Source organism: Trachypithecus francoisi, unplaced genomic scaffold, assembly GCF_009764315.1.
Source record: "Trachypithecus francoisi isolate TF-2019V2 unplaced genomic scaffold, Tfra_2.0 Contig00131, whole genome shotgun sequence".
In the NCBI taxonomy this organism is placed as follows: domain Eukaryota; kingdom Metazoa; phylum Chordata; class Mammalia; order Primates; family Cercopithecidae; genus Trachypithecus; species Trachypithecus francoisi.
Window position 1 is genome coordinate 661,261 of NW_022680483.1, and position 27,263 is coordinate 688,523.

Genomic DNA, 27,263 nt, shown 5'->3' on the forward strand with positions numbered 1-27,263 from the left:
ATACAAAAAATTAGCTGGGTGTGGCGATGCACACTTGTCATCCCAGCTACTTGGGAGGCTGCGATGGAAGAGCTTGAACCCAGGAGGCAGAGGCTACAGTGAGTCCAGATCACTCCACTGCACTCCAGCCTAGGTGACAGAGTGAGATTCCATCTCAAAAAACAAAAACAAAAACAAACAAACAACAACAACAAAAAGTATAAAAGATAAACAAGTAAAGTCATTTTCATGACTAGGTCAATTCTGTAAATTCAACATACAGTAATCCTGGCCATAAATCATCTTAAAAAGAGTTAAGATGTTATGTTTAACACAAACAACTGGTTAAGAAAAGTTCAGGTATAGCTATGGTATTCTAGATGTTTCCTGATGGTTGATTTGTAGTTTTTTTGGGGGGGGTGCTGGTGGGGGGAAGTCCTGAATTTCAATCTCAATGATTTCTGAATAAGATAATTTACAAGAAAATTACAAGAATATCAGCATTTAAAATATCTAGAAGTACTTACTATTTTTCTTCCTTAATTACAAATTGCATTTTTTTCCCCTGAAATTAGATATGTGATGATTACTGCTAATAGACTTCAATTGCCTAACTTAATAAAATATCTTTTTTTTTTTTTTTTTTGAGGCGGAGTCTCGCTCTGTCGCCCGGGCTGGAGTGCAGTGGCCGGATCTCAGCTCACTGCAAGCTCCGCCTCCCGGGTTCACGCCATTCTCCTGCCTCAGCCTCCCGAGTAGCTGGGACTACAGGCGCCCGCCACCTCGCCCGGCTAGTTTTTTTGTATTTTTAGTAGAGACGGGGTTTCACCGTGTTAGGCAGGATGGTCTTGATCTCCTGACCTCGTGATCCGCCCGTCTCGGCCTCCCAAAGTGCTGGGATTACAGGCTTGAGCCACCGCGCCCGGCCAATAAAATATCTTCATGAGTTTTCTAACAACTATTTTTAGGAAGCCAAAATATACCAAACTTGTCTGAGAAAAGTACTACATTAATGCAATGATCAAGACATTTCACCAGGTAAGATTATAAATTCCCTTTTGACATTTAAATAACTTCTATTAAAGCATTCTATGATTCTTCACTAAAGCTCTCTGGAAAGCTGTTACAAAGAAGAATGTGATAAAATAAAAATGCTTCAGAAAGGAGAGGTAGAAAAGACAAGTATTATTACCAAATGAGGTAATACTAAATTAGCAAGTTTTTCATATGAAATAAAAGTTTTAATCAAACTTATTACAATTTACTAGCGATATAGATTTTTTAATGCTTTCTTTCCCTTCACCCCAAATCATGTTGTACAAGCAGGACAGTATAGCATTTCAAAGTCATCTAGCTTTAAAAAAATAAGTCACTTAGTTGTTCTCTAAAACAAGAGGTCATCATTCTGAATCTTTTCTATAAGAAACTCTTAATTATAAACAAGATTTATCAAATCTATATAATGTTAACTTTAAAATCTTTACTTCACTCACTATATGTTTTCTACTATTATAAAATACATTTGCCAGCAATTATTTATGGGCTATCACTATGGTGACTACAACTTAATAAATCACACTAAAAGACATTTACTTTAAAAATAGCATACTTCTGTGAGTAATACTTTATAATAGGCACCTCAAAAACTATCATAGATGTAAAAAATTAACTTTAAATCTATACAATTATATATTGATGTTTCTGTCTATATTATACGTGTGTACACACACACATATAAAATACATATAATCATTAGGTTTGAAAATGAACAAAAAGTGTATTTTTTCAGAAAGTCTTTTTTAAACTCAAACATTGGAAAACCCTTTAAATATTTAACAATTTTAATAAAAATTTCTGTATAATACTAAGCAGTTTTATTTACACATATAAAATGTAATAGGAGTAGTGTTTAAAATTATAGAACTCCTTATGTAATGGCAGTTAAGTCTGGAAAAAAACAACATTCCATTCACAAATATTTTCAAGCAATAAATATGTATTTATAAATAGTGTAAATCTGTATCAAGACTAGAAACAAAAATCACAAATCTCAAGTTTATTTCTTTGTCTATGTGCAATCCATTATCTTTGTATATGGGCTATTAATATTTAAAAAAATTATTTTGGAACCACAAATGTAATCATCATGGCCTCAAAACACACAAAACACAAAGCAGTAAAAAACTTTCTCATGTAATAGTACACATCTTTTAAAAAGCTGATCAAGAAGACATTTAAATTTGCTATCTTATGAAGAAATGACCAGCTAGGAAAGTGTTTTTAACTAAGGAAAATTCTGCAGGGTTAAATACAAATGAATATTAATTCATCAGCCCAGAAATACAGAGACATGAAAAAGGCTATCTTCAAGTCAGTATTCTGTGTCACTTTGACAGTTTTGTCATATGTACACAAAACATATGATTAATATTATTTTTCTGAAGTACAGCTGAGTTAGCATGTTAAGTCCTGAAGTAGAGGCAGCACTCTGTGTCCAGTTGCTTGACATACTATTCTTGGAAGGTTGCATAGACATAGCTTTTAGTCAACATTTTTATGAAACAGCTACAAACCCAGTGGTGCAGAAATTTCCTGAAGAGCAGAATTATCTCATTTAATATTCATGGAACAATATCAAGATGAGGATGATAATGAAAGAGCCTAGAAATAAAAGTTAAGATTTTGTTATACAAATCCTTAATCGTGTTTGCTAGTTCATGACTATAAAAGATAGCCTTTTTATGAAGTGAGTTTACAAGATACATGAAATCTCAACAGCTTCCTAAGAGAGATGCTCTTTTCTTTGTTTTCTTTTTGAGACAGAGTTTTGCTCTTGTTGCCCAGACTGGAGTGCAATGGCACGATCTTGGCTCACCGCAACCCCTGCCTCTTGGGTTCAAGCAATTCTCCTGCCTCAGCCTCCAAGTAGCTGGGATTATATGCATCCACCACCATGCACGGCCAATTTTGTATTTTTAGTAGAGACGGGGTTTTTCCATGTGGGTCAGGCTGGTCTTGAACTCCTGACCTCAGGTGATCTGCCCGCCTTGGACTCTCAAAGTGCTGGGATTACAGATGTGAGCCACTGTGCCCAGTCGAGATGCTCTTACTTTATCCATTAGAACCAGTTCTTTAAGAGTGCTGCGCTATTACCTCCATTTTTCATCATTTAGTGAACAACCTTTGGAATACTGTTAAAAGTTAACCAGTTTTTTAGATCGCTAAAAGAAAAGTTGTGTGGAAAAATAATTTTAAAGTTAATTAAAATTTCACTAGCAACTGGCTTATGAAAATGCCACAGCTAGATGACATTTAATATATTTTTCATGAGTCTTACATATCACATAATCTAGTCAAGCAAGCTCCATCAAGTACTGCTATCAGGCTAACTCTTCTGGGAATCTTTAAAATCACAAGGCACATGAAAAAAACCCACACATTTCTTTCAGATAATTACTACAGAAGAATTAAGTAACTTACATGTATATACAAAGGTTTTATAAGTTATGTAAGCAGCATAACAACTACAAAATATTTTAAAACATACAGAGATTTACAAATGTAATTAGCGTAACTATTCTTTGGGGGCATTCTCACTGAGAGGCAAAAATGGTAATAAACATCAGTTTTATATAGAAAAATTAACATGAAATATGAGGAAGGCTACTAATATTTTTCTTTACACAGTATGTACTGCACTAATGGATAATTTAAGTTTCTTCTTCTTTTTTTTTGGTCTGAACAAAAGACATTTATTTCCCAAAGTTCTGCATGGTGGAAAGTCCAAGGTCAAGGTACTGGCAGGTTTGATGTCTGGTGAGAACTATTTTAAGTTTCTTCTTAACACACATTTATCAGGTAGCAAAGTCAAAGATCACTGCTTTAAACCCATCTAACTAAGCGTACTCACGTGTTGATCACTTACTAGTGTAAACTGATCATAAACTTGGATTAGGTCCTCCATTTTGTACTGTTCGAGCACCACAAAATTTTCCAAACTTCTGCTTGTTTTTCGTGCACAATCTTGGCAATGTACTATATAAGTTTTTTGGGTATTGCTTTCATTAGTGACAAAAAGCAGATTAAAAACCTCCACCTATATTAAATAAATAAACAAACAAATAAACAGTACTGGACAGTGATATCTGAAATTATTTTAGCCCTTTATCCATGGGGATTCTACTTCACATAGAACTGGACAATGATTTTTGGTTAAATCCAAGTGCTTAAAAAGACAAAACAGACTATGGCTGTGAGTTTGAGACACCAGGTTTCTTTTGTAGCACATCCAGAGAAAAGGATAACATTAGGTATTTAGAGATTGTCTTTAAAGAAATTAAATACTCATGACCATTCACTAAAGTGTAATTCAAGTTTTGATAAAAATCAGTGTATTTTTATTTTACCAATAATACCAGATCATTACTTGCTCTTCACTTTTCTGTGAGAGTACTCATAGTATTCTGTGTTTGAAGGATTGTGTTCCCCAAATGACTGAGCTCCACAGTCATTCATTTTTGATGTCTACAGCACATCACTGTGGTTAATTTTCACCAAGGCTAGAATTACAATAAAAAAACTTGGAATATGCACATAATCTGATATTTTTCAAGATAACGAAACTGATAGGTGAATAACAAAAAGTGTGTATTTTAAGCCTCATATTAAAAAAAAGTAAAAACACACGTGTATTCATGAACATTAATGTAACAAGAGACAAAATGCACATCTTATAGACAAAGACTGATGAGTTGCAAAGGCTCAGCCAGAATAATGGATAACATTGAGGAATACAATAGTTTTTTTCATATTCTAGAAAAATACATTCACTTTTCTGAAGTAAAACACCTAACTAGAATCCACTTGAGCTCATAATAATATACTTTGGTGAGTTTATACAATTTAAAAATTGCCAATGAATTTAATCAATTTATCTCAGAATTACAAACTTAAAGGTTTACATTAGACTTTTAATTTTAGTCAAGCATCCTCAGACTTCTGCTTGATTTCTTCAGTTAAAAAAGTGAAATCTTCATTACCTTAAGTCATCTTTAAACAGAGTTAAAATTCCAAATATGAAGCTTTCTATTACCATCAACAGGAATAACAGTACTCTAGCGACCTGAGCTGCAAATGTAGGGTTCTTCTACTTATCATAATTCCCACATTGGATCAACTGTGCTGGTAATTTTACAACGTAATAAACACTTTTGAATGCCTCCCCTTTTTTTTTTCACTTTCTTAAGGTTATGTTCTAGTCTAGGATGTTCATTAACACCTCCTAATACCATTCTAATAGCGTCCACACTGACTTGTTTGCTTTTTGTCTCCACTTCATCCAATTATCAACCACCTTTTTTTTTCTGAAACGTATAACATAGTCCTCTGCTCAGAAATTTAAAAGCTCCATTTATGTCAGCATATACATCGAATTCCTTAAAATGCATCAAGATGATCTGCAAACTACACACACAGCCTACTCTAATGGACTTTAAGAATTTGCCATCTACTTTCCAGCCACATTGAAATAATTAATTACCCTTTACTGAATATACTATTCCTTTTCCCATCCATACAATGTTCCTAAAGCGTAATGATGTTCTATAAATCTCCAATTATTGCTATTTTTCTCTGCTGCAATCAGAACATTCTTCAAGAACCCAAATGTTAAGTCTGTATGCTTGAGAGGAGAAAAACAGCAGACAAATCATTTTCCTCAGTGTTTCTGTAATAGTTTGTATATATATCCACTCTCATATTCATCAGTTAGATGTGTATTACAATGTGTTATTTATAGTTTGTCTCTGCAAGTAGAATATACACTTCTCCAGGGCAAGCAACACATACTTATTCTGTACATCTTGTAAACCTTAGCCACAAGAGAAATATCAATAATGTCTTATAAAATGAACTAAAAAGGACTTCATCCTGACCTGCCTGAATATTGAATTAAATTCTGTTTGTAGGCATCTGTGTACTTGTTATGGACTGTTCCTAGTCTAAAGCTGAGATGATTATCATTTGGATAAGGATTTACTAAATAAATTCTTCTGTAGGAGATACTTCTAATATATCTAGTTAGTGAAATATCAGATGAGAACTTAGCCTAACAGTTTTAATAGTCAATTTCAATCAAAAGCATAACATCAAAGTATAGGTAAATTTAAAATAAAGCAACAACATTTGAAACCTAAAGAATCCAAAACAAAACAACTATCAGTAAAAATAGTTACTCACCTCACAAATGCTACAGTAATGAGCTGGTTCATCATTTGTCCGCCCATGCCATATAACCTCCTTTCCTGCTGCAACAAGAGCTTCTCTCAATGTCTGACATTGCTTCAGAATTTTCAAAAGACAATACCTATTGTAGGTAAAAATTATTTATGAGAGTAACTACTGAATACTGTTACTGAATTATAGGTTGGGATTTTTATGATTATAGAGAGGCAAGAAGGCTGCCTATTCCCTCACAAGCAGTGTATTTATATAATAGTTTTAAAAACTTTGCACTACAGCAGACAATTATCTATGTATATGGTCACTATAAGATACAAAGTTAGTTCCAATATGAGAACAAAGGAAAAACAAAAGAGTATTATTTGCTGAATTTTAATTCGAAAATCGTATAGTAGAATCCTTCATTATTATTCACACTAACTTTTCTTATAATTTATAGTTTTCCTACACATACTTGTGAGGATAACAATATATTGTGTATAATTATACAATAATTTTCCTGTAATTTGATTTTCCTGTAATTTGCTGTCACTGCTCAAAACTGTCTGCTAAAGTTCCTGCAAATGTAAGGTTTTCAAAGCAGAGGTGGTATAGGTGATACTCTGAGGTACATTTCAACTCTAAACTTACCTTAAAAAGCACGATATGGGTTTAATAAAAATGCCATTAACACCATTTGTAAACATACAACCTCCTGGAATCAGGAGAGTTTGCGCTAATTTGGAGCTTGCTGCTCTACTACACTACAGATATTGACTTGAAATTATCATTATAGGGATTACAAACCAAGTATTTAGGGAGAAAACAATCATATTATCAGTACGTAAAATTATTTTCCACATCTGTTTATTATCTTTCTTTCCCGTGAGTGTAACCATCATGGGCGTGACGCTTTATCTGTTTTGGTTTTGTAAACTGTTGTGGGACTAAATAACAGTTAAATTTTACAATATACATTAAATTTTACATAAATTTAAATTTACATACAATTTTACGATATACATTAATGGCAGATTTAATTTCCTTAATTTATATTTTCTTTTCTTTTTTTTTTTTTTGAGATGGAGTCTCGCTCTGTCCACCAGGCTGGAGTGCAGTGGCGCTATCTCGGCTCACTGCAAGCTCCGCCTCCCGGGTTCCTGCCATTCTCCTGCCTCAGCCTCCCGAGTAGCTGGGACTACAGGCGCCCGCCACGGCACCCAGCTAACTTTTTTTTGTATTTTTAGTAGAGATGGGGTTTCACCGTGGTCTCGATCTCCTGACCTTGTGATCCACCCGCCTCGGCCTCCCAAAGTGCTGGGATTACAGGCGTGAGCCACTGCGCCCGGCCCTTAATTTATCTTTTCTTGCCATTTGTTGCTTGCCAGGTACTAGTTATGTTTCTTTACTTTTTAAATCAAAATTCCTATAAGTAACCCTGGGGCAAACTCATTAGGGATATTATATACAAAATATGGAAACATTTAAAAACATAAGACAAGTACAGCAAGATAAGCCTAATGTGGCCTGACAAATTCCTGAAGTATAATATAAAATACATAATTTTCCGTTTGCCTTTAGCAGTTATGCCTCTTTAGAAACAAAGCCATATTTTTGTCTATATTTGAATTTTACCAGAGCCTTATTGTGAGTTTTTGTATGTCTGAAAGAGGTGCCACGGGAGACAAGTGAAAAAATTCAGTTCATGTCAAAAAGTAAGAATATAAACCACACTGGATCTGTAGCATCTACTGATGTTTTCCTCTCATCCTTCTCCTACATGATTTCACTTCTGGGTACAGGGATATTACTGCATATGTTTTCAAAACAGTGTTTCAAAACGTCATATTTCACAGGAAAATAATGTTTCAAATTTTATGAATTTGTGTTTTTTGCAAATTCAACCATGTTTCCAAATGAGAAAATAAAGTGCCACAAAGAGGTAGCAATCATGAAGGCTTAGTACCAGACAAAATACACGGAATTGGTACATTAGATATGCCACGCAGTTCTCATAACAGCTCAGTGCAAGAAGCATCCATATCCATTTAACTAAGTGGGAAATGTGGGGGTCAAAAAGGGAAAGTTTGCATGATGTTATAAGGCTATTTAATTAGGGATCCAATTTCCTACATAAGTAAGCTTACTCTTACTATGTCTTCCATACCCTCTTCTGCTCACCATTTGCCATTTTTGTACCCACTCATCCCACCACCCTGTGCAACTGTCTTTCATGAAGATAAAATCCTTGGGGCTAAAAAAACCATTATGTTCCCCCAGACAATGAGGGTTAGTTTTTTCTTTTTTTTGAGACAGAGTTTAGCGCTTGTTACCCAGGCTGGAGTGCAATGGCGTGATCTTGGCTCACTGCAACCTCTGCCTCCTGGGTTCAAGCAACTCTCCTGCCTCAGCCTCCTGAGTAGTTGAGATTACAGGTACACATCATCACACCCAGTGAATTTCTGTAACTTTAGTGGAGATGTGGTTTCACTATGTTGGCCAGGCTGCTCTCAAATGTCTGCTTTGGTCTCCCAAGGTGCTCAGATTACAGGCATGAGCCACCACACCTGTATATGAATGTATAATGAAGCTTAGTTCTGTGCAGTCAGTTTGGTTCTACTTATTCCTCAGCAGATAAACTTTCATTTCCAATAATTCTCATTATTTTGACAATTACAGCACAGTTTTTATTGTATTACTTTATACTTAGTTTTGAAATTTCATATAAAAACGAGGCAAAATACTACAAAGGAATAACGCTTGGTTGCTAGAAATAAACACTAAGAATGAATAGTATTTCTATAGACACTACAGAAACAAACAGTTGAATAATATTAACATAAAATAATAATATTGTTATTATATATTACAACAGCCATTCTACAAGCAGACTCTCTGGAATGATGGTAGAGAATTATAAGCCTCAACAGTGAAATCTTAAAAGCTGACTGCTGTTATATTAACAATACTGAATAACTGAATTGTGGTTACTCCATGTTCTCATGTATTCTTCTTCAAATAAATTTTTATTCCTTACCACTTCAGAAGGCAGCAGTAGGAAATGAATAAAGAACAACAATAATTTTGAGAGGTAGAGGCTTTAATGGAGACCACATAAATGAGGATCTAATTCAATTAAAGGGTAGGGAAGAATATAGAGAAAGTAATAGTATTAAGGTAAAGAATATTTAAAAGATTCAAGATAAATTTCAAGACTTATTTTAATACAAACTGTTGGCTTTGATACAGGTTTCATCTGAAGAGAACTTTTGAATTTTCTGAATGGCCTATACACAGCCACAGAAATGCAGTGTTGACATTTCTTCACTTTGCTCAATTTGAATAGATTTACCCTACAACAATTACAAATTCAATTTAAAAAATATAAAAGAAGGGAAATGAACAGGCATATTGTGGCCTTCTGTTAAGGCATAAAACACCAGGAATACTGAGACTTCCAAAAGGCAACAGGATCGAGACAAAATTACTTTAAGTTTATATATTTTATCATACTCTGCTCTAAAGTGGGGAAAAAATAGAAGCTGATAAAGCTTCTACTGCACAACTGTATTAGGAATAGGATAAAAAACAACTTTAGGAACCACAGAAGCAGTAAACTCCTAGACTTTTGAAAATCTTATTTATTTATTTATTTATTTACTTTTTATATTTTAAGTTCTGGGATACATGTGCAGAAAATGCAGGCTTGTTAACGTAGGTACATATGTGCCATGGTGGTTTGCTGCACACATCAACCCGTCATTCACATTAGGCATTTATCCTAATGCTATTCCTCCCCTAATCCCTGACTTCCGACAGGCCCTGGTGTGTGATGTTCCCCTCCCTGTATCCATGTGATCTTAATGTTCTACCTCCACTTAGGAGTGAGAACATGCAGTATTTGGTTTTCTGTTCCTGTGTTAGTTTGCCAAGAATGATAGTTCCCAGCTTCATCCACATACCTGGAAAGGACATGAACTCATCCTTTTTTTTGGCTGCACAGTATTCCATGGTATATATGTGCCACATTTTCTTTATCCAGACTATTACTGATGGGCATCTGGGTTGGTTCCAAGTCTTTGCTATCGTGAGCAGTGCTGCAATAAATATGTGTGCTTGTATTTTTATAGTAGAGTAATTTATAATCCTTTGGGTATGTACCCACTAATGGAATTCTTGGGTCAAATGGTATTTCTGGTTCTAGATCCTTGAGGAAGCACCACACTGTCTTCCACAATTGCTGAACTAATTTACACTCCCGCCAACAGTATAAAAACGTTCCTATTTCTCCACCTACTCGTGAGCATCTGTTGTTTCCTGACTTTTTAATGTTCACCATTCTACATGGTGTGAGATGGTCTCTCACTGTGGTATTTGATTGCAATTCTCTAATGATCAGTGATGATAACTTTTTTTTATGTTTGTAGGCTGCATACATGTGTTCTTTTGAAAAGTATCTGTTCACATTCTTAGCCCACTTTTTGCTGGAGTTGTTTTTTTTCTTGCAAATTTGTAAAGTTCCTTGTAGATTCTGGATATTAGCCCTTTGTCAGATGGATAGATTGCAAAAATTTTCACCCATTCTGTAGGATGCCTGTTCATTTTGCTATGCAGAAAAGTTCTTTAGTTTAATTAGATCCCATTTGTTAATATTGGCTTTTGTTGTCATTGCTTTTGGTGTTATAGTCATAAAGTCTTTTGCCCAGGCCTACATCCTGAATGGTATTACCTAGGTTTTCTTCTACGGTTTTTATGGTTTTAGGTCTTATGTTTAAGTCTTTAATCCACCTTAATTTTGTATAGGGTGTAAAAAAAGGTGTCGAGTTTGTTTTCTGCATATAGGCCAGTTTTCCCAACACCATTTATTAAATAGGGCATGCCTCCCCCATTGCTAGTTTTTGTCAGGTTTGTCAAGACCAGATGGTTGTAGATGTTAGTCGTTATTTCTGAGGCCTCTGTTCTGTTCCATTGGTCTATGTATCTGTTTTGGTACCAGTACCATGCTGTTTTGGTTACTGTAGTCTTGTAGTATAGACTGAAGTCAGGTAGTGTGATGCCTCCAGCTTTGTTCCTTTGGCTTAGGATTGCCTTGGCTATGCGAGCTATTTTTTGGTTCCATATAAAATTTACAAGTAGTTTATTCTAACTCTGTGAAGAAAGTCAACGGCAGCTTGATGGGGATAGCACTAAAGTTATAAATTATTTTGAGCAGTATGGTAACAACAATATTGATTCTTCCTATCCATGGGCATGGAATGTTTTTCCATTTGTTTGTGTCCTCTCTTATTCCCTTGAGCAGTGGTTTTGTAGTTGTATTTGAAAAGGCCCTTCACATCCCTTGTAAGTTGTATTCCTAGGTATTTAATTCTCTTGGCAGCAATTGTGAATGGGAGTTCACTCATGATGTGGCTATTATCGGTGTACAGGAAGAACTGTGATTTTTGCACATTGACTTTTGTTTCCTGAAACTTTAATGAAGTTGCTTATCAGCTTTAGGAATCTGAGGCTGAGATGATGGGGTTTTCAAAATATACAATCATGTCATCTGCAAACAGAGACAATTTGACTTCCTCTCCTCCTATTTGAATACATTTTACTTTTTTTCTTCCCTGATCGCCTTGGCCAGAACTTCCAATACTATGTTGAATAGGAGTGGTGAGAGAGGGCATCCATGTCTTGTGCTGGTTTTCAAAGGGAATGCTTCCAGTTTTTGCTCATCCAGTATGATATTGGCTGTGGGTGTGTCATAAATAGCTCAATCAATACCTCATTTACTGAGCTTTGTGAAGGGGTGCTGAATTTTGTTGAAGGTTTTTTCTGCATCTATTGAGATAATCATGTGTTTTTTTCATTGGTTCCGTTTATGTGATGGATTACGTTTACTGATTTGTGTATGTTGAACAAGCCTTACATCCCAGAAATGAAGCCGAGTTGATTGCAGTGGATAAGCTTTTTGATAGGCTGCTGGATTCAGTTTGCCAGTATTTTATTGAGGGATTTTTGCATTGATGTTCAGGGACATTAGTATGAAATTTTCTTTATTTCTTGTGTCTTTGTCAGGTTTTGGTATCGAAATGATGCTGGTCTCATCAAATGAGTTAGGGAGGTGTTCCTCTTTTTCTATTGTTTGGAATAGTTTCAGAAGGAATGGTACCAGCTCCTCTTTGTACCTCTGATAGAATTCAGCTGTGAATCTGTCTGGTACTGAGTTTTTTTTGGTTGATAGGGTATTAATTAATGCCTCAATTTCAGAACTTGTTATTGGTCTATTCAGGGATTCAAGTTCTTCCTGGTTTAGTCTTGGGAGGGTGTATGTCTCCAAGAATTTATTTATTTCTTTTAGATTTTCTACTTTACTTGCATAGAGGTGTTTATAGTATTCTCTGATTATGATTTGCATTTCTGTGGGATCAGTGGTGAGCTCCCCTTTATCATTTTTTATTGTGTGTATATGATTATTTTCTGTTTTCTTCTTTATTAGTCTGGATAGTGGTCTATTTTATGGATCTTTTCAAAAAATCAGCACCTGGATTCATGAATTTTTTGAACTTTTTTTGTGTTTCTATCTTATTCTGACCTGCTGCGATCTTAGTTACTTCTTGTCTCCTGCTGGTTTTTGAATTTGTTTGCTCTTGCTTCTCTAGTTCTTTTAATTGTGATGTTAGTGTGTCGATTTTATATCTTTCCTGCTTTCTTCTGTGGGTATTCAGTGCTAAAAATTTCCCCTATACAATACTTTAACTGTGTCCCAGAGATTCTGGTATGTTGTGTCTTTGCTTTCATTGGTTTCAAATAACTTCTTTATTTTTTCCTTAATTTCGTTATTTACCCAGTAGTCATTCAGGAGCAGGTTGTTCAGTTTCCATGGATTTGTGGGGTTTTGAGTGAGTTTCTTAATCCTGAGTTCTAATTTGATTGCACTGCGGGCTGACAGCCTGTTAAGATTTCCATTCTTTTGCATTTTCTGAGGTGTGTTTTACTTCCAATTATGTGGGCAGTTTCCAAGTAAATGCAATGTGGTGCTGAGAAGAAAGCATATTCTGTTGATCTGGGGTGGAGAGTTGTAGATGTCTGTTAGGTCTGCTTGGTCCAGAGCTGAGTTCAAAGTCCTGAATATCCTTGTTAATTTTCTGTCTTGTTGATCTAATATTGACAGTGGGGTGTTAAGGCCTCCCACTATAATTGTCACTATTAGTGTGTGGGAATCTAAGTCTCTTTGCAGGTCTCTAAGAACTTGCTTTATAAATCTGAGTGCTCCTGTATTGGCTGCATATATATATTTAGGAGTTAGCTTTTCTGGTTGCATTGATCCCTTTACCATTATGTAATGCCCTTCTTTGTCTCTTTCCATCTTTGTTGGTTTAAAGTCTGCTTTTTCAGAGACTAGGATTGCAACCCCTCCTTCTATTTGCTTTCCACTTGCTTGCTAAATCTTCCTCCATCTTTTTTTTTTTTTTTTGAGCCTATGTCTCTGCACGTGAGACGGGTCTCCTGAATACAGCACACTGATAGGTCTTGACTATCCAATTTGCCAGTCTGTGTCTTTTTAATTGGAACATTTAGCCTATTAACACTTAAGGTTAATATTGTTATGTGTGAATTTGATCCTGTCATTATAATGCTAGCTGATTATTCTGCCCGTTAGTTGATGCAGTTTCTTCATAGTGTTGACGGTCTCCATAGAATTTGCTAGTTTTCGCATAGTTGGTTCCAGTTGTTCCTTTCCATATTTAGTGCTTCCTTCAAGAGCTCTTGTGAGGGAGGCCTGGTAGTGACAAACTTTCTCAGCATTTGCTTGTTTGTTAAGAATTTTTTTTTTCCTCCTTCACTTATGAAGCTTAGTTTGGCTGGATATGAAATTCTGTGGAAATTATTTTCTTTAAGAATGTTGAATATTGGCCCCCACTCTCTTTAGGGTTTCTGCAGAGATATCCACTGTTAGTCTGATGGGATTCCCTTTGTGGGTAATCCGACCATTCTCTGTGGCTGCCCTTAATATTTTTTCCTTCATTTCAACCTTGTTGAATCTGATGATTATGTGTCTTGGGGTTGCTCTTCTCGAGGAGTATCTTTGTGGTGTTCTCTGTATTTCCTGAATTTGAATGTTGGCCTGTCTTGCTAGCTTGAGGAAGTTCTCCTGGATAATATCCTGGAGTGTCTTACAACTTGGTTCCATTCTCCCCCCATCACTTTCAGTCAAATGTATGTTTGGTCTTTTCACATAGTCTCATACTTCTTGCAGAGTTTGTTCATTCCTTTTCATTCTTTTTTCTCTAATCTCGGCTTTATGCTTCACTTTAAAGTGAAGGAGGGGTTGCAATCCTAGTCTCTGATAAAACAGACTTTAAACCAACAAAGATGGAAGGAGACAAAGAAGGGCATTACATAATGGTAAAGGGATCAATGCAACTTTAAGTTGTCTTCAATCTCTGATGTGATTTCTTCCGCTTGATCGATTCAGCTATTGATATTTGTGTATGCTTCATGAAGTTCCCATGCTGTTTTTTTCAGCTGCATCAGGTCATTTATGTTCTTCTCTAAACTGGTTATTCTTGTTAACATTTGTCTAACCTTTTTTCAAGGTTTTTAGCTTCCTTGCATTGGGTTACAACATGCACCTTTACCCAGAGAAGGTTGTTATTTCCTACTTTCTGAAGCCTACTTCTGTCAATTCGTCAAACTCATTCTCTGTCCAGTTTTGTTCCATTGCTGGTGAGGAGCTGTGATCCTCTGCAGGAGAAGAGGTATTCTAGTTTTTGGAATTTTCAGCCTTTTTGGGATGGTTTTTCCTCATCTTTGTTGATTTATCTAATTTTGATCTTTGACATTGTTCACCTTCAGATTGGGTTTCTGTTTGGACGTCCTTTTTATTGATGCTGGTCCTTTCTGTTAGTTTTCCTTCTAATAGTCCCTTCTGTTGCAGGTTTGCTGGAGGTCCACTCCAGATCCTGTTTGCCTGGTTTTCACCAGCGAAGGCTGCAGAACAGCAAAGACTGCAGCTTGCTCCTTCCTCTGGAAGCTTTGTCTCAGAGGGGCACTTGCCAGATGTCAACTGGAGCTCCGCTGTATGAAGTGTCTGTCGACCCCTGCTGGGAGGTGTCTCCTAGTCAGCAGGCATGGGGTTCAGGGACCTACTTGAGGAGGCACTCCATCCCTTAGCAGAGCTTGAGTGCTGTGCTGGGAGATCCGCTGCTGTTTTCAGAGCCAACTGGTAGGGAACTGTTTAAGTGTGTGCCCACAGCTGCCCCTTCCCCCACGTGCTGTGTCCCAGGGAGATAGGAGTTTTATCTATAAGCCCCTGACTGGGGCTGCTGCTTTTCTTTCAGAGATGTCCTGCCCAGAGAGGAGGAATCTAGAGAGGCAGTCTATAGCGGCTTTGTTGAGCTGCAGTGGGCTCTGCCCATTCTGAACTTCCCAGAGGCTTTGTTTACACTGTGACGGGAAGACTGCCTACTCAAGCCTCAGTAATGGCAGACATCCCTCCCCAGTAATGGCAGAGACCCCTCCCTACACCAAGCTTGAGCGTCCTAGGTTGACTTCAGACTGCTATGCTGACAGCAAGAATTTCAAGCCAGTGGATCTCGGCTTGCTGGGCTTTGTGGGCTCTACTAAACTAGACCACTTGACTACATGGCTTCAGGCCCCCTTTCCAGGGAATTGAACTCTTCTGTCTTGGTGGCCCTTCCAGGCTCCACTGGGCGCATGAAAAAACAAAACAAAACGAAACAAAATGAAACAAACAAACAAAAAACTGTAGTTTGGTGTCTGCCCCAACGGTCACCCAGTTTTGGGCTTGAAACCCAGGGCCCTGGTGGTAGAGGCACCTGAGAGAATCCTCCTGGTCTGCGGATTGTGAAGACTGTGAGGAGAGCATAGTATCTGAGCTGACTGCACCATTTCTCATGGTACAGCCCCTCAAGGCTTCCGTGGGCTGGGGGAGGGAGTTCCCTGACCCCTTCCTGGGTGAGGCAACGTCCCACTCTGCTTTGGCTCGGCCTCTGTGGGCTGCACCCCCTTTCTAACTAGTCCCAACGAGATGAGCAGGGTACCTCAGTGGCAAAGGCAGAAATCACCTGCCTTCTGCATTGATCTCACTGGGAGTTGCAGACCAGAGCTATTCCTATTCAGCCATCTTGCCAGCCACCTCCTAGAGTCAAATCAATCTTATTTCTTAAGACTTTCTTTTAGTTGTTTGGATACAAGAATGTATGAAAAGGCATGGAATAAAAGTGGCTTCTGCATTGAAAGAAAAGCCTAAATAATGTTTTGGGGCATAATAGGTAATCAAGGAAATGACCGTGTTCTTGGGAAGCTACTGCAACAGGGGTGATCTTATAGCCAACATAGTAAGCCTTAGCATTTGCATTGTCATTGAGCTCATTCATCCTAAGCTATCTTCAGTAGAACTTCTCCCTCTAAAGAGCACGTACATTTTGATTTTATGTACATTTGAAGATTTTACCTATCTTCAAATGACCCTTGCTCATTTTAATACAAAAAAAGCACACCCATGGGTAGAGATTTAAGATGCTAATGAGACATGTGACATATGAACAAGTACCTACAGTGCACCCAGAAGACCACCCACAACATGCTTACTAGCAACATCTTTTTGACCTCCTTATGAATAATCATGTAAGAGTCTCAAACAGGGAGTCTCCCTGAGGCCAGTCTTTGATATCTCGTACCTATGAGAAGCCCATCCCCTCTCAGGATGTTGTGTTTCTCTCTCTCTCTCTCTCTCCGTATTCTCTCTATTCTCTACTCACATTTCAACACACTCTTTTTCTTTTGCAAAGAATTACTTTATGCCACACCTCTTTTGCTGTGTGTCTCTTGTTTAAATTATTTTAAGAAGACAAAAACCAAGGTATCACAATAACCATCAACAATTTCACTAAACATCTGATAAACCTGACAATTCTATTTGAAATACATTGCACATTCTATTCTACACAGTGTACAAGTCTGGGTGTGGTAACTCACACCTGTAATCCCAGCACTTTGGGAGGTGGAAGTCGGGATATTCCCTGAGCTTAGGAGTTCGAGACCAACCTCAGCAACACAGCAAAACCCTGTGTTTATCAAAAATACAAAAAATTAGCCAGTGTGGTGGCAGGCCCCTGTGGTCCCAGTTACTTGGGAGTCTAAGGTGGTAGGATTGCTTGAGCCTATGAGGTGGAGATGGCAGTGAACCAAGATTATGTCAGTGCACTCCAGCCTGGGTGACAGTGAGACCTTGTCTCAAAAACAAATAAACAAAAAACCCTAATCTACCTACTGTACACAGTGTATTCTAACCTAATCAATAACCTATTTGTACAATGATAAGACACTTAAGATGATGACGACTATGGATAGCAAGGACAACAGGCTAGAGAAATGAAGCCTTCTAAAAAGAGGTGTTTTAGAGTTGGATTTTATTAAGAGTATAAGATTAAATATACTTGAAATAAAATACACTTGTAATATTAGAATAAGGAAAACTATTGATTAGAAATAAATATATCAAAATAAAACAATTTTAAAAGTGTAAAAATAAGGGGCTTTATTTTCTTGGGCAATTGATGCACACTATAGATTCATAAATAAATATATTAGGAAGTGAGGAAACTCAAGTATACAAAAAAGGAAGATGGGATTTAAATACAAGCAACATGGTTCTAGTGTCTGTGTATCCATTACTCTGTAGTAAACTAGTTTGTTTGGAGCAGATCCTGGATCTGATTTTCCTCACCTATAAAAAGGAAATAATGATATCTATTTTATCATTATTTATTTATCTATGAAGAGTAAGATGAGTGTTAACATATATACAGTAAGCAGAATAACAACCACATCCACCTCCCTAACAAGGATGTCCAGATCTTTTTTTTTTTTTTTTTTTGAGGCGGAGTCTCGCTCTGTCGCCCAGGCTGGAGTGCAGTGGCCGGATCTCAGCTCACTGCAAGCTCCGCCTCCCGGGTTTACGCCATTCTCCTGCCTCAGCCTCCCGAGTAGCTGGGACTACAGGCGCCCGCCACCTCGCCCGGCTAGTTTTTGTATTTTTAGTAGAGACGGGGTTTCACTGTATTAGCCAGGAGGGTCTCGATCTCCTGACCTCGTGATCCGCCCGTCTCGGCCTCCCAAAGTGCTGGGATTACAGGGATGTCCAGATCTTAATTCCCAAAATCTGTTATTATATCATTCAGCAAGGCAAAGGATATTAAATTTGCTGATTTAAGGTATCTCATCAGCTGACTCTGAAATCTGACATAAAATTATCCTGGATTATCTGGTGGGGTCCAATATAATGGCAAGGGGCCATAAAAATAAAAGAAGGAAACAGAAGAATTAATGTCAGAATGATGCAATGTGAGAAAGACATGATCAGACTTTGCAGGTTTCAAAGAAAGAAAGTGTCCATAAATTAAGGAATGTACACTCTCAAGAAGCTAGAAAACACAAGCCAACAGATTCTTCCTTATAATCTTTTCCTATAATTTTAAGATAATAAATTTATGTTTTTTAATAAATCTGGTCAGGAAATCTGTAGTATTTTGTTAAAGTACTAATATAAAACTATTATGATATGCAAAGGGTTGAACAATTTGTGCTCAATAAATGAGAAACATTATCTGAAATCAATATGAAAAATTCCTAAACACAGTTAAAATAATTACCATTATTAAAGTTTACTTTTTGAGTTGGAAAATATGTGGCATAAGTGCCAATTGAAATGTTAGTAGTTCACACATTGAAAACATATTTAGACCACTCTCTATTCTAAGGCCCAAATAATTCCTGAAAAATCATGTAAGATATTGTTACTATTTGTTACTTTTGCAGAAAAGGAAGCAAGAATTATAGAAGTTTAGTAACTGGTCATGAGACCCCAAGACAAAGAAGTGAAGAAACCAAGACTATATGCAGATCAGACTCCAGGGCTTAGATTTCTCACCACTATTCTATGCTGCTCTCCTTTTAACACTTTCCTGTGACATTAAGTAGAACATCTCCCAAGTCTGTCTACAAAGTCAAAGAAAAACAAATAACAGTTGTTACATCATAAGAAGCATAATGAATGAAAGTACATGTACATTTAAGATAGTAAATTTTAAAAGTGAAATATAAGTAATGCTTTAAATGACAGTCAAAGGATATGTAACAAATCAACTTTACGTTGATTTCTTTGGAATTGAACTGTTTAAATTTCAGAAAATTAATTAATTAATTAATTTATTGGCATAGTTTCACTCTGTCATCGAGGCTGAGTGCAGTGACTTGGCTCACTGCTATGACCTATACCTCCTGGGCTCAAGTGATTCTCCCTTTTCAGCCTCCTGAGTAGCTGGGATGACCCAGGTGCACACCTGGTAAGGAAATTTACTTTTTAACTACTAGTTTATGTTTATGAATTCTACAATACGTAATTCTTTGATGGATCACTGAGAATTGATTTTTTAAAACTATGTATTCTAGAAAGAATGATTTCTACTCTAATTCCTGTCTGACATATTCCCCTGAATTAAAGATTTCCTAAAAGTTCAACTTTTCAGAAGAAAATGTGCTACTTACTATTGTTTTTGATTGATTTTCAAGTGGTCTCATATTTATCATGGTGCGTTAAATGGCAAATAACAATATTGTTGCATAACCCAGAATTAATAATGTGGTTAACTGATAATTAGGTTAGGTAACCTCCCTCTAAAGTTTTTATTTTTTACTATGCTTGTCACAGCTAGTCTTATTTACTATTGTAGCAGATCACATCTGCCATTTAACTACACAAAGAAGGTCGTTTTAAATTACACTGAAAAATCTAACCAGTAGCTGCAGCATTATCACTTAATTCCTTTCAAGGATTCTGTTGAAAGAAATGATTCAATAGTAAGACATAATGAATACACAAGTCTCATGAAAACGAAGAGTCACAGAACTATCTAAAGAATATACAGACCAAAAATACATTTCATATATCTGAAACTATCAATGATGCATTGCAAAAAGTGAGGATTTCCTTTCACGTTCGATAAACTCATTAAAAAAAAATCAGAGTAGAAATCTTTATTTTGATGAACATAGATAAAGGGCAGGAACAAATATATTTTCACTAAATTTTTTTTAAGCTTTAAGGTAAATTTAGTAACATCTCATAATACAAAATGAAAATTACATGCTATATATAATAAACGTTTTTATCACAGCAATACTGTAGTGTTTTATTTTCCTGATTATATCACAGTAATATATTATATATAAAATTTTAAATATTTAAATATAGTTTATATAATAAATGTTACATATATATAAAATGTTATATACATTATATGTATTATATATATAATGTTTTTTCTCTCTTAGGGCAATTACAAACTAGTACACAGAATGCCTCAGTTAGTTTCCTGCTTTAAATCTCAAGTTCTACATTTCCAACAGCTTTTTCTAACATTGGTATCCAACTTCTTCAAGTTGTTACTGTCTTGAAGTGCAGTCATGTGTCACCATTATTAAGAAGTGCTTTCACATTAGAAAGGTGTATTTTTAAATACTTTGTCTCTAGGTATGTGATGCAGGCTACAATAATTGAGATAAGGCTGGGTGCAGTGGCTCATGCCTGTAATCCCAGCGCTTTGGGAGGCCGAGGTGGGCAGATCACGAGGTCAGGAGATTCAGATCATCCTGGCTAACACACTGAAACCCTGTCTCTACTAAAAATATTTAAAAAATTAGCTGGGCATGGTGGCAGGCGCCTGTAGTGCCAGCTACTCGGGAGGCTGAGGCAGGAGAATGGTGTGAACCTGGGAGGCTGAACTGGCAGTGAGCCGAGATCGTGCCACTGCGCTCCAGCCTGGGTGACATAGTGAGACTGTGACAAAAACAAAAAACAAAACAAAACTTGAGATAAATGTCATGCTTTATAGACATTACATCATAAAATCTACAACTTTCAATCAATGTATTCCCAAGTGCTATCTTTAACCTTTCTATCTCCATTGTCTCTTTTGATTATCTCCCTAATGAAAAAATACAGTAAGAATTCATACTATCTATTTATCAACTTTCAAGACCCATGCACTGCTTTAAATTCAGTTAGCACTCAAATATTCGTGAACATTGCATACACACATACATACCATATATACATACATATATACATATAAAAGTAGCACTGTTGGCTGGTAAAAGTATTAGGCTGGTGCAAAATAATTGCAGTTGTTGACATTAACACATTTTCAGAGGTGGTTGAATGATTCTCGGTAATATTTTCAATCAGAGTTATAACAAAAGGTGGTTCTAATACCAAAAACTAAAGTTGGGAGTAGATTTTTAAAAAATCATAATAAATTAAATAACTATTCAATGATTCCAGATCTTGTAAGTATAAAAACAAAACTCTGCAGGTAAAATAGAACACAGATAAATACATACATGTAGTTAGATTAAAACACAATAATCAATCACAGAAGGGAAGTATGAGGAAAACTTGTTTTCTCGTACTTGTTTTCTTCTAAGAGAAACAAACTACATCTGTATGTTAGTTCAACAGTAAGACAACTGCTACCACAAAGATAATGCAATTTAAACTGAACTGTAGAAATGGAGAGCACCCCATATGATGAAAGAAGACCCTCCCTGCCGACCTCTTAAAGAGGAATCTTGACCAACTGGAAAGGTTTTAGAGGATATTAAGAATAACCATAGGACAGTATAAAAATAACATAAATGGGATATGTTTTAAATTCATTAACACTAGATAAGAACAAAAGAGGATAAAAGCTGTTTTTTTAATTCAATTTCCTTCCTATCCCACCACCCGAACCATAAGTAAGTCAAACGATCTATATTTTTATAACATAACCACAACATAATCTTTCACTCAACTTCCAGTGCTACAACCTCAATCTAGGTTAGACTGTTGCATTTACTTTCTAATAATTCTTTCTACTTCTAATCTTGCACTCGGCATTCATTTTTCATAAAGTCATAATTGCTGGATTTAAAATATAAATCAGAAGATGTTTCCATAAAATTTCATAATAATTACCTAAAGCAGCTCAGAATTACTAAGTCTACCTAAATGTCCTGCCATTGGTTTCTCACTTAAGTGAACACCCCACCACAAATTTAATTTTACTTGTATTACTAACAGTAACTTTATTATCTATCTGGAATTTTTCTCTCTGGTTGTGCTAGAATTTAAACCATGTGGAGGTAAAAATTTCGTCTTAATATACTGTTGGATCTATTATTGCAAGGCACACTGTATGGCACAGAGTTCTAGGATTATCAAACACTTGTTGGCGTTGTGAATTTTGCATAAATTTGGATAGCAAATAGTATATTTTACACCAATCTGTGAATATGTTTCAAGAATTATAGTTAATGACCATGATGAAATTACTAACTGGCCAACCAGAAACTGTGGAAATGAGAAATGCCATTATGACAGTAAGTAGAAATTTGGCTGGATGTTCTTTAAAACCCCTTATAGTGGACGGGCGCGGTGGCTCAAGCCTGTAATCCCAGCACTTTGGGAGGCCGAGACGGGCGGATCACGAGGTCAGGAGATCGAGACCATCCTGGCTAATACGGTGAAACCCTGTCTCTACTTAAAAATACAAAAAACTAGCCGGGCGATGAGGCGGGCGCCTGTAGTCCCAGCTACTCGGGAGGCTGAGGCAGGAGAATGGCCTAAACCCGGGAGGCGGAGCTTGCAGTGAGCTGAGATCCGGCCACTGCACTCCAGCCTGGGTGGGAGAGCAAGACTCTGTCTCAAAAAAAAAAAAAAAAAAAAACCCTTATAGTTTTCAAATCCAAACACAGACCAAAAATCAAATGAGTAACTAGATAAAATAGTACATAGGTACACTATACTGGCTTCACAATTTTGGTAAAATTATTTATTTTGGTGAAATTATTATATTTATTTATTTTGGTAAAATTATTATAAAATTATTTGTTAGAACAAAATTCTGAATTTACATTAGGTTTTTCTTTTTTAAAAAAAGACAGAATTACTTTTTTTTTTTTTTTTTTTTTTTTGAGACGGAGTCTCACTCTGTCACCCAGGCTGGAGTGCAGTGGCCGGATCTCAGCTCACTGCAAGCTCCACCTCCCGGGTTTACGCCATTCTCCTGCCTCAGCCTCCCGAGTAGCTGGGACTACAGGTGCCCGCCACCTCGCCCGGCTAGCTTTTTGTATTTTTTAGTAGAGACGGGGTTTCACCGTGTTAGCCAGGAAGGTCTCGAACTCCTGACCTCGTGATCCGCCCATCTTGGCCTCCCAAAGTGCTGGGATTACAGGCTTGAGCCACCGTGCCTGGCCCAGAATTACTTTTAAAAGATACTGACCCAACAAATTTTGGAAACATGATAAATCTTCCTCTCCCTTTAACAAAATACATAGACATACTTTGAAAAAGCCATCCTATTAATAACAAAAATATACATTTAACTGCTTAATCTAAAATTCCCAAAAGGTTATTAAGAAATCACAACAGCGAGACTGTAGAATAAAAAATCCTAGCCTCCATCTGCCAATAAAAACAATTATACAGCTAGCCATGAATGGAAAAAACTCTGAGAGAGACCAGGTGTCCAGTTAACAATCCAAAGACATACAATAGAGCAAAGAAACAAAAAAAAGACACAGAATAAATTCACAGAACGGCAGGAAGAACAGCTTCATGTTTATTGTACCATATATCTCTTAAACCAGCACAACTCATTTAACAGAGGACTCTTATCAGTGAGTTTCCCTCAGGGGAAAAGGACAGCAGGGCAGGCAACTAGCTTGCTCAGGGGCAGTAGTCAGAAGACTTGCTTCCTTACTATGCCCTCCCACCCTGGTGACTGAAGAGAACACCACAGCTCAGATACCTGGAGACAGCTAGTAACAGTAAAAAAGACAAGGCTATCACATAGCAGGAGCAACCATGGTCCCTAGCAGAGGATCATACCTGTAACTGACAACCTCAATGACCACTGCAGCTGCCATGAAACCCCTAGAAAAGGAGTGACCACCCTCTCCATAATGGCCTGTGTATCAGACACCAATGTCACTGACACCATGAAAACGACTGCATGCTAGGCCCGGCATCAGCAAGTACTAGTGTGATTAAGACTTCCCTTTTTGAGGAGAAAAAAGTCAGATAACCTCAATAGCTTTCACTACCAACAGATAAATGTGGCCTTGGCTGCACAAAAACAGTGCCATTGTGACAACTCTGAAGCCAGAATCCCTGTACTACATAAAGCTACTCCATCAAGCATGCACCTGCAGGTGATGATCTTTGCTCATCAGTCCATAAGTTAGAAAAAAGTGATTACTCCCTCAAATGCTCAGCCATCCAAAAAGCTACAAGAAACATTAAAAATATCAAATAAAGATGAAAATACAAAAGGAAAATAGTAATTTTTGAGTTACTCTCCCCAAAGAAATGAAGATCTACAAACTACTTGACAAGCAATTCAAAATAATCACCTAAAGACGCTCAGTGAGCTAAAAGACAACACAGACTACTAAACAATATCAGGTAAACAATACATCAACAAAACAATAACTTTAGCAAAGTGACAAAAACTACGACAAAACAAAACAGAAATACTGCAACTAAAGAACATAGTAATTGAATTGAAAAATCTTCACAGAAGATTCAGTGAAGCAGTAGAAGGACTAACTGAACTCAAACACAGATCATTCAAAATTACCCGGTCTGAGGACAAGAAAAAAAAGAAAAACCCAGCGAGAAAGTCTATAGGACTTACGGGACACTATCAAGACACTCTATGCCTTATGGAAGCTAATGAAGGAGAAAATAAACACAAAGGGGCAGAGCCTACTTAAAATAAATAATGGCCAGATGTGGTGGCTCATGACTAGTAATCCCAACACTTTGGGAGGCCAAGGCAGACAGACCATTTGAAGTCAGGAGATTGAGCTCAGGAGACTGAGCCCTACCTTGATGACATGATGAAATTCTTTCTCTACACAAAAAAGAAAAAAAGTTGTTGGGCATAATGGTATGTTCCTGTGGTCCCAGCTACTAAGAGGGGCTGAAGTGGGATGGTCACTCGAGACTGGGAGGTTCTGGCTACAGTGAGCCCTAATCATACCACTGCACTCTAGCCTAGGTAACAGAGCAAGACCCCCTGTCAAAAATGAAAGAATGAATGGATGAATAAGTAGAGAAAGGAAGAAGGATATAAAACAAACTAGAGAATAAAATGCATATTCAAATTCATTATGCCCAAAAACTCCAAATAAGCTAACCATAAAGACATCTTTGCAGGATACATTATAATTGCTTAAAATCATGCTGAAAATAGTAAAAGAACAACCCATCAAATTGAAGGGAATCAGGAGAAACTTTACAAGCCAGAGAAGACTGGGATAATACTCAGAGCAAGGAAAAACAAACAAAAAAAACTGCCCTCAAAAAATAATATGCTCAGCAAAATTATCCTTTAAAATTAAATGAGATGTAAAGTCTTTCTCAGACACACAAAACTAAGTGAGCTAGCACGAGATCTGCCTTAACAGAAATGCTTAAGGAAGTTCTTCAAATTGAAACAAAAACACATTAAAAAGCAAAGCAAAAACACAGAAAAACATAACTCTGAACGTAAACTTATGAACACATAAAAATTAATGCAACACTGTAAAAGTGGTGATTTACTCTTAACCCTAATACAAAAGTTAGAAGATTAAAATGTGCTAATATAATGTTAAAAGAGGCAAACCCTAACTTTAACAGCACAAAGAGTGTGTTATCTACAGGGCAGTAAAAATGTTGTGCTTTGTATGTGATCCAAATTAAGTTGTTGTCAATTTAAAGGGTTAACTATACGATACTTTAGAAGGGAGCAAGAGGGCCGAAAAGGACACTCCAGTGATCATTACCCCTGCAGGAACACCAAACTGAACAACTATTCACACACAGAAGCACCTTCATCAGAACCAAAACTCAGGTAAGCAATCACTGTATCTAGTTTTGACACAATATTTTTCAAAAGGCACTGAAGGAAGTAGAAAAGACACTTTTGAATCACTGATACCACCCATCCCCAATCCCTCTCAGTGACTATGTTGAGCAAAGAATGTGTGCTTGGGGGAGAGAGAGCCGTGATTGTTGGACTTTGCATTGAAATTCTGTGCTGCCTTGTCTCAGTGAAAAGCAACATGAGGAAAATATCTCTGCCTTGTCTCAGTGAAAAGCAACATGAGGTGTCACTTTGCTGGCACCCACTGGGGGAGCATTTAGACAGATCTAGCCAGAGAACTGTCCTTCACAGCAGTCAGAACCTGAGTTCTAGCTGGTCCCATCAACACGGACGAATGTGCTCTGGGGTACTAAATGAACATAAAAGTCAGTATCTGCCAGAAAGACTGCAGTTCTTAGGCAAATTCTAGTGCTGTACTGGGCTCAGAGCCATGGGACTTGAGATGCATGTGACCAAGTGAGAGAGCAGCGAGGGCAGCCAAGGGAGTAACTGTGTCAGCTTTCCCCAGTTCTAGGCAGCACTGCTTGCAGTTCTCGGAGAGACTTTCTTTTCACTGGGGAGAAAAAGGTGAATTAGGAGGACTGTCTTGCAACATGAATACCAGCTCTGCCAGAGTACATCATGCAGAGTCCTGAAGCCCCTTTCCAGGCCCTACTTCCTGGATGACATTTCTAGACATACCCTGGGCCAGAAAAGAACTCACTCCTTTGAAGGAGACAAGACCTAGTTCTGGCAAGGTTCAACATCTGCAGACTACAGAGGCCTTGGGCCTTGATATCTCAGCCGTACCTTGACAATATTTGTCACAATCCTTTGCTGAGACCTAGGGCTATGCTGGCTTCAGGTGTGTGACCCAATGCATTCTTAACTGGGGTAGCCATGAGGAAATATTTCTTCTGCTTGAGGAAAGGACAGGGAAGAGTAAAGGGGACTTTGTCTTGCACTTTGGGCACTAGTGTGGCCACAGTGGGGCAGAGCACAAAGCAAGTTCCTGGGGGCTCCCAATTTCAGGCGTTGGCACAGATGGCATCCTGGACCCCCTCTGAGGAAAAAGGAACCTGCTGGCTTAAAGAGAGAGAG

The 27,263-nt window shown here is 37.2% G+C and overlaps 1 protein-coding gene across 1 annotated transcript in view; it reads right to left on the reverse strand.

Moving 5' to 3' along the window:
• Positions 1–1,142: 1,142 nt before the first annotated feature.
• Positions 1,143–27,263, reverse strand: part of LOC117062424 (lysine-specific demethylase 6A-like) — a 215,907-nt gene continuing 189,786 nt past the window's right edge. The window contains 3 exon segments of the mRNA XM_033175981.1: positions 1,143–2,640; positions 3,905–4,075; positions 6,217–6,343. Of these exon segments, the coding sequence (XP_033031872.1) occupies positions 2,614–2,640; positions 3,905–4,075; positions 6,217–6,343 (325 nt within the window). The 3' untranslated portion in view covers positions 1,143–2,613.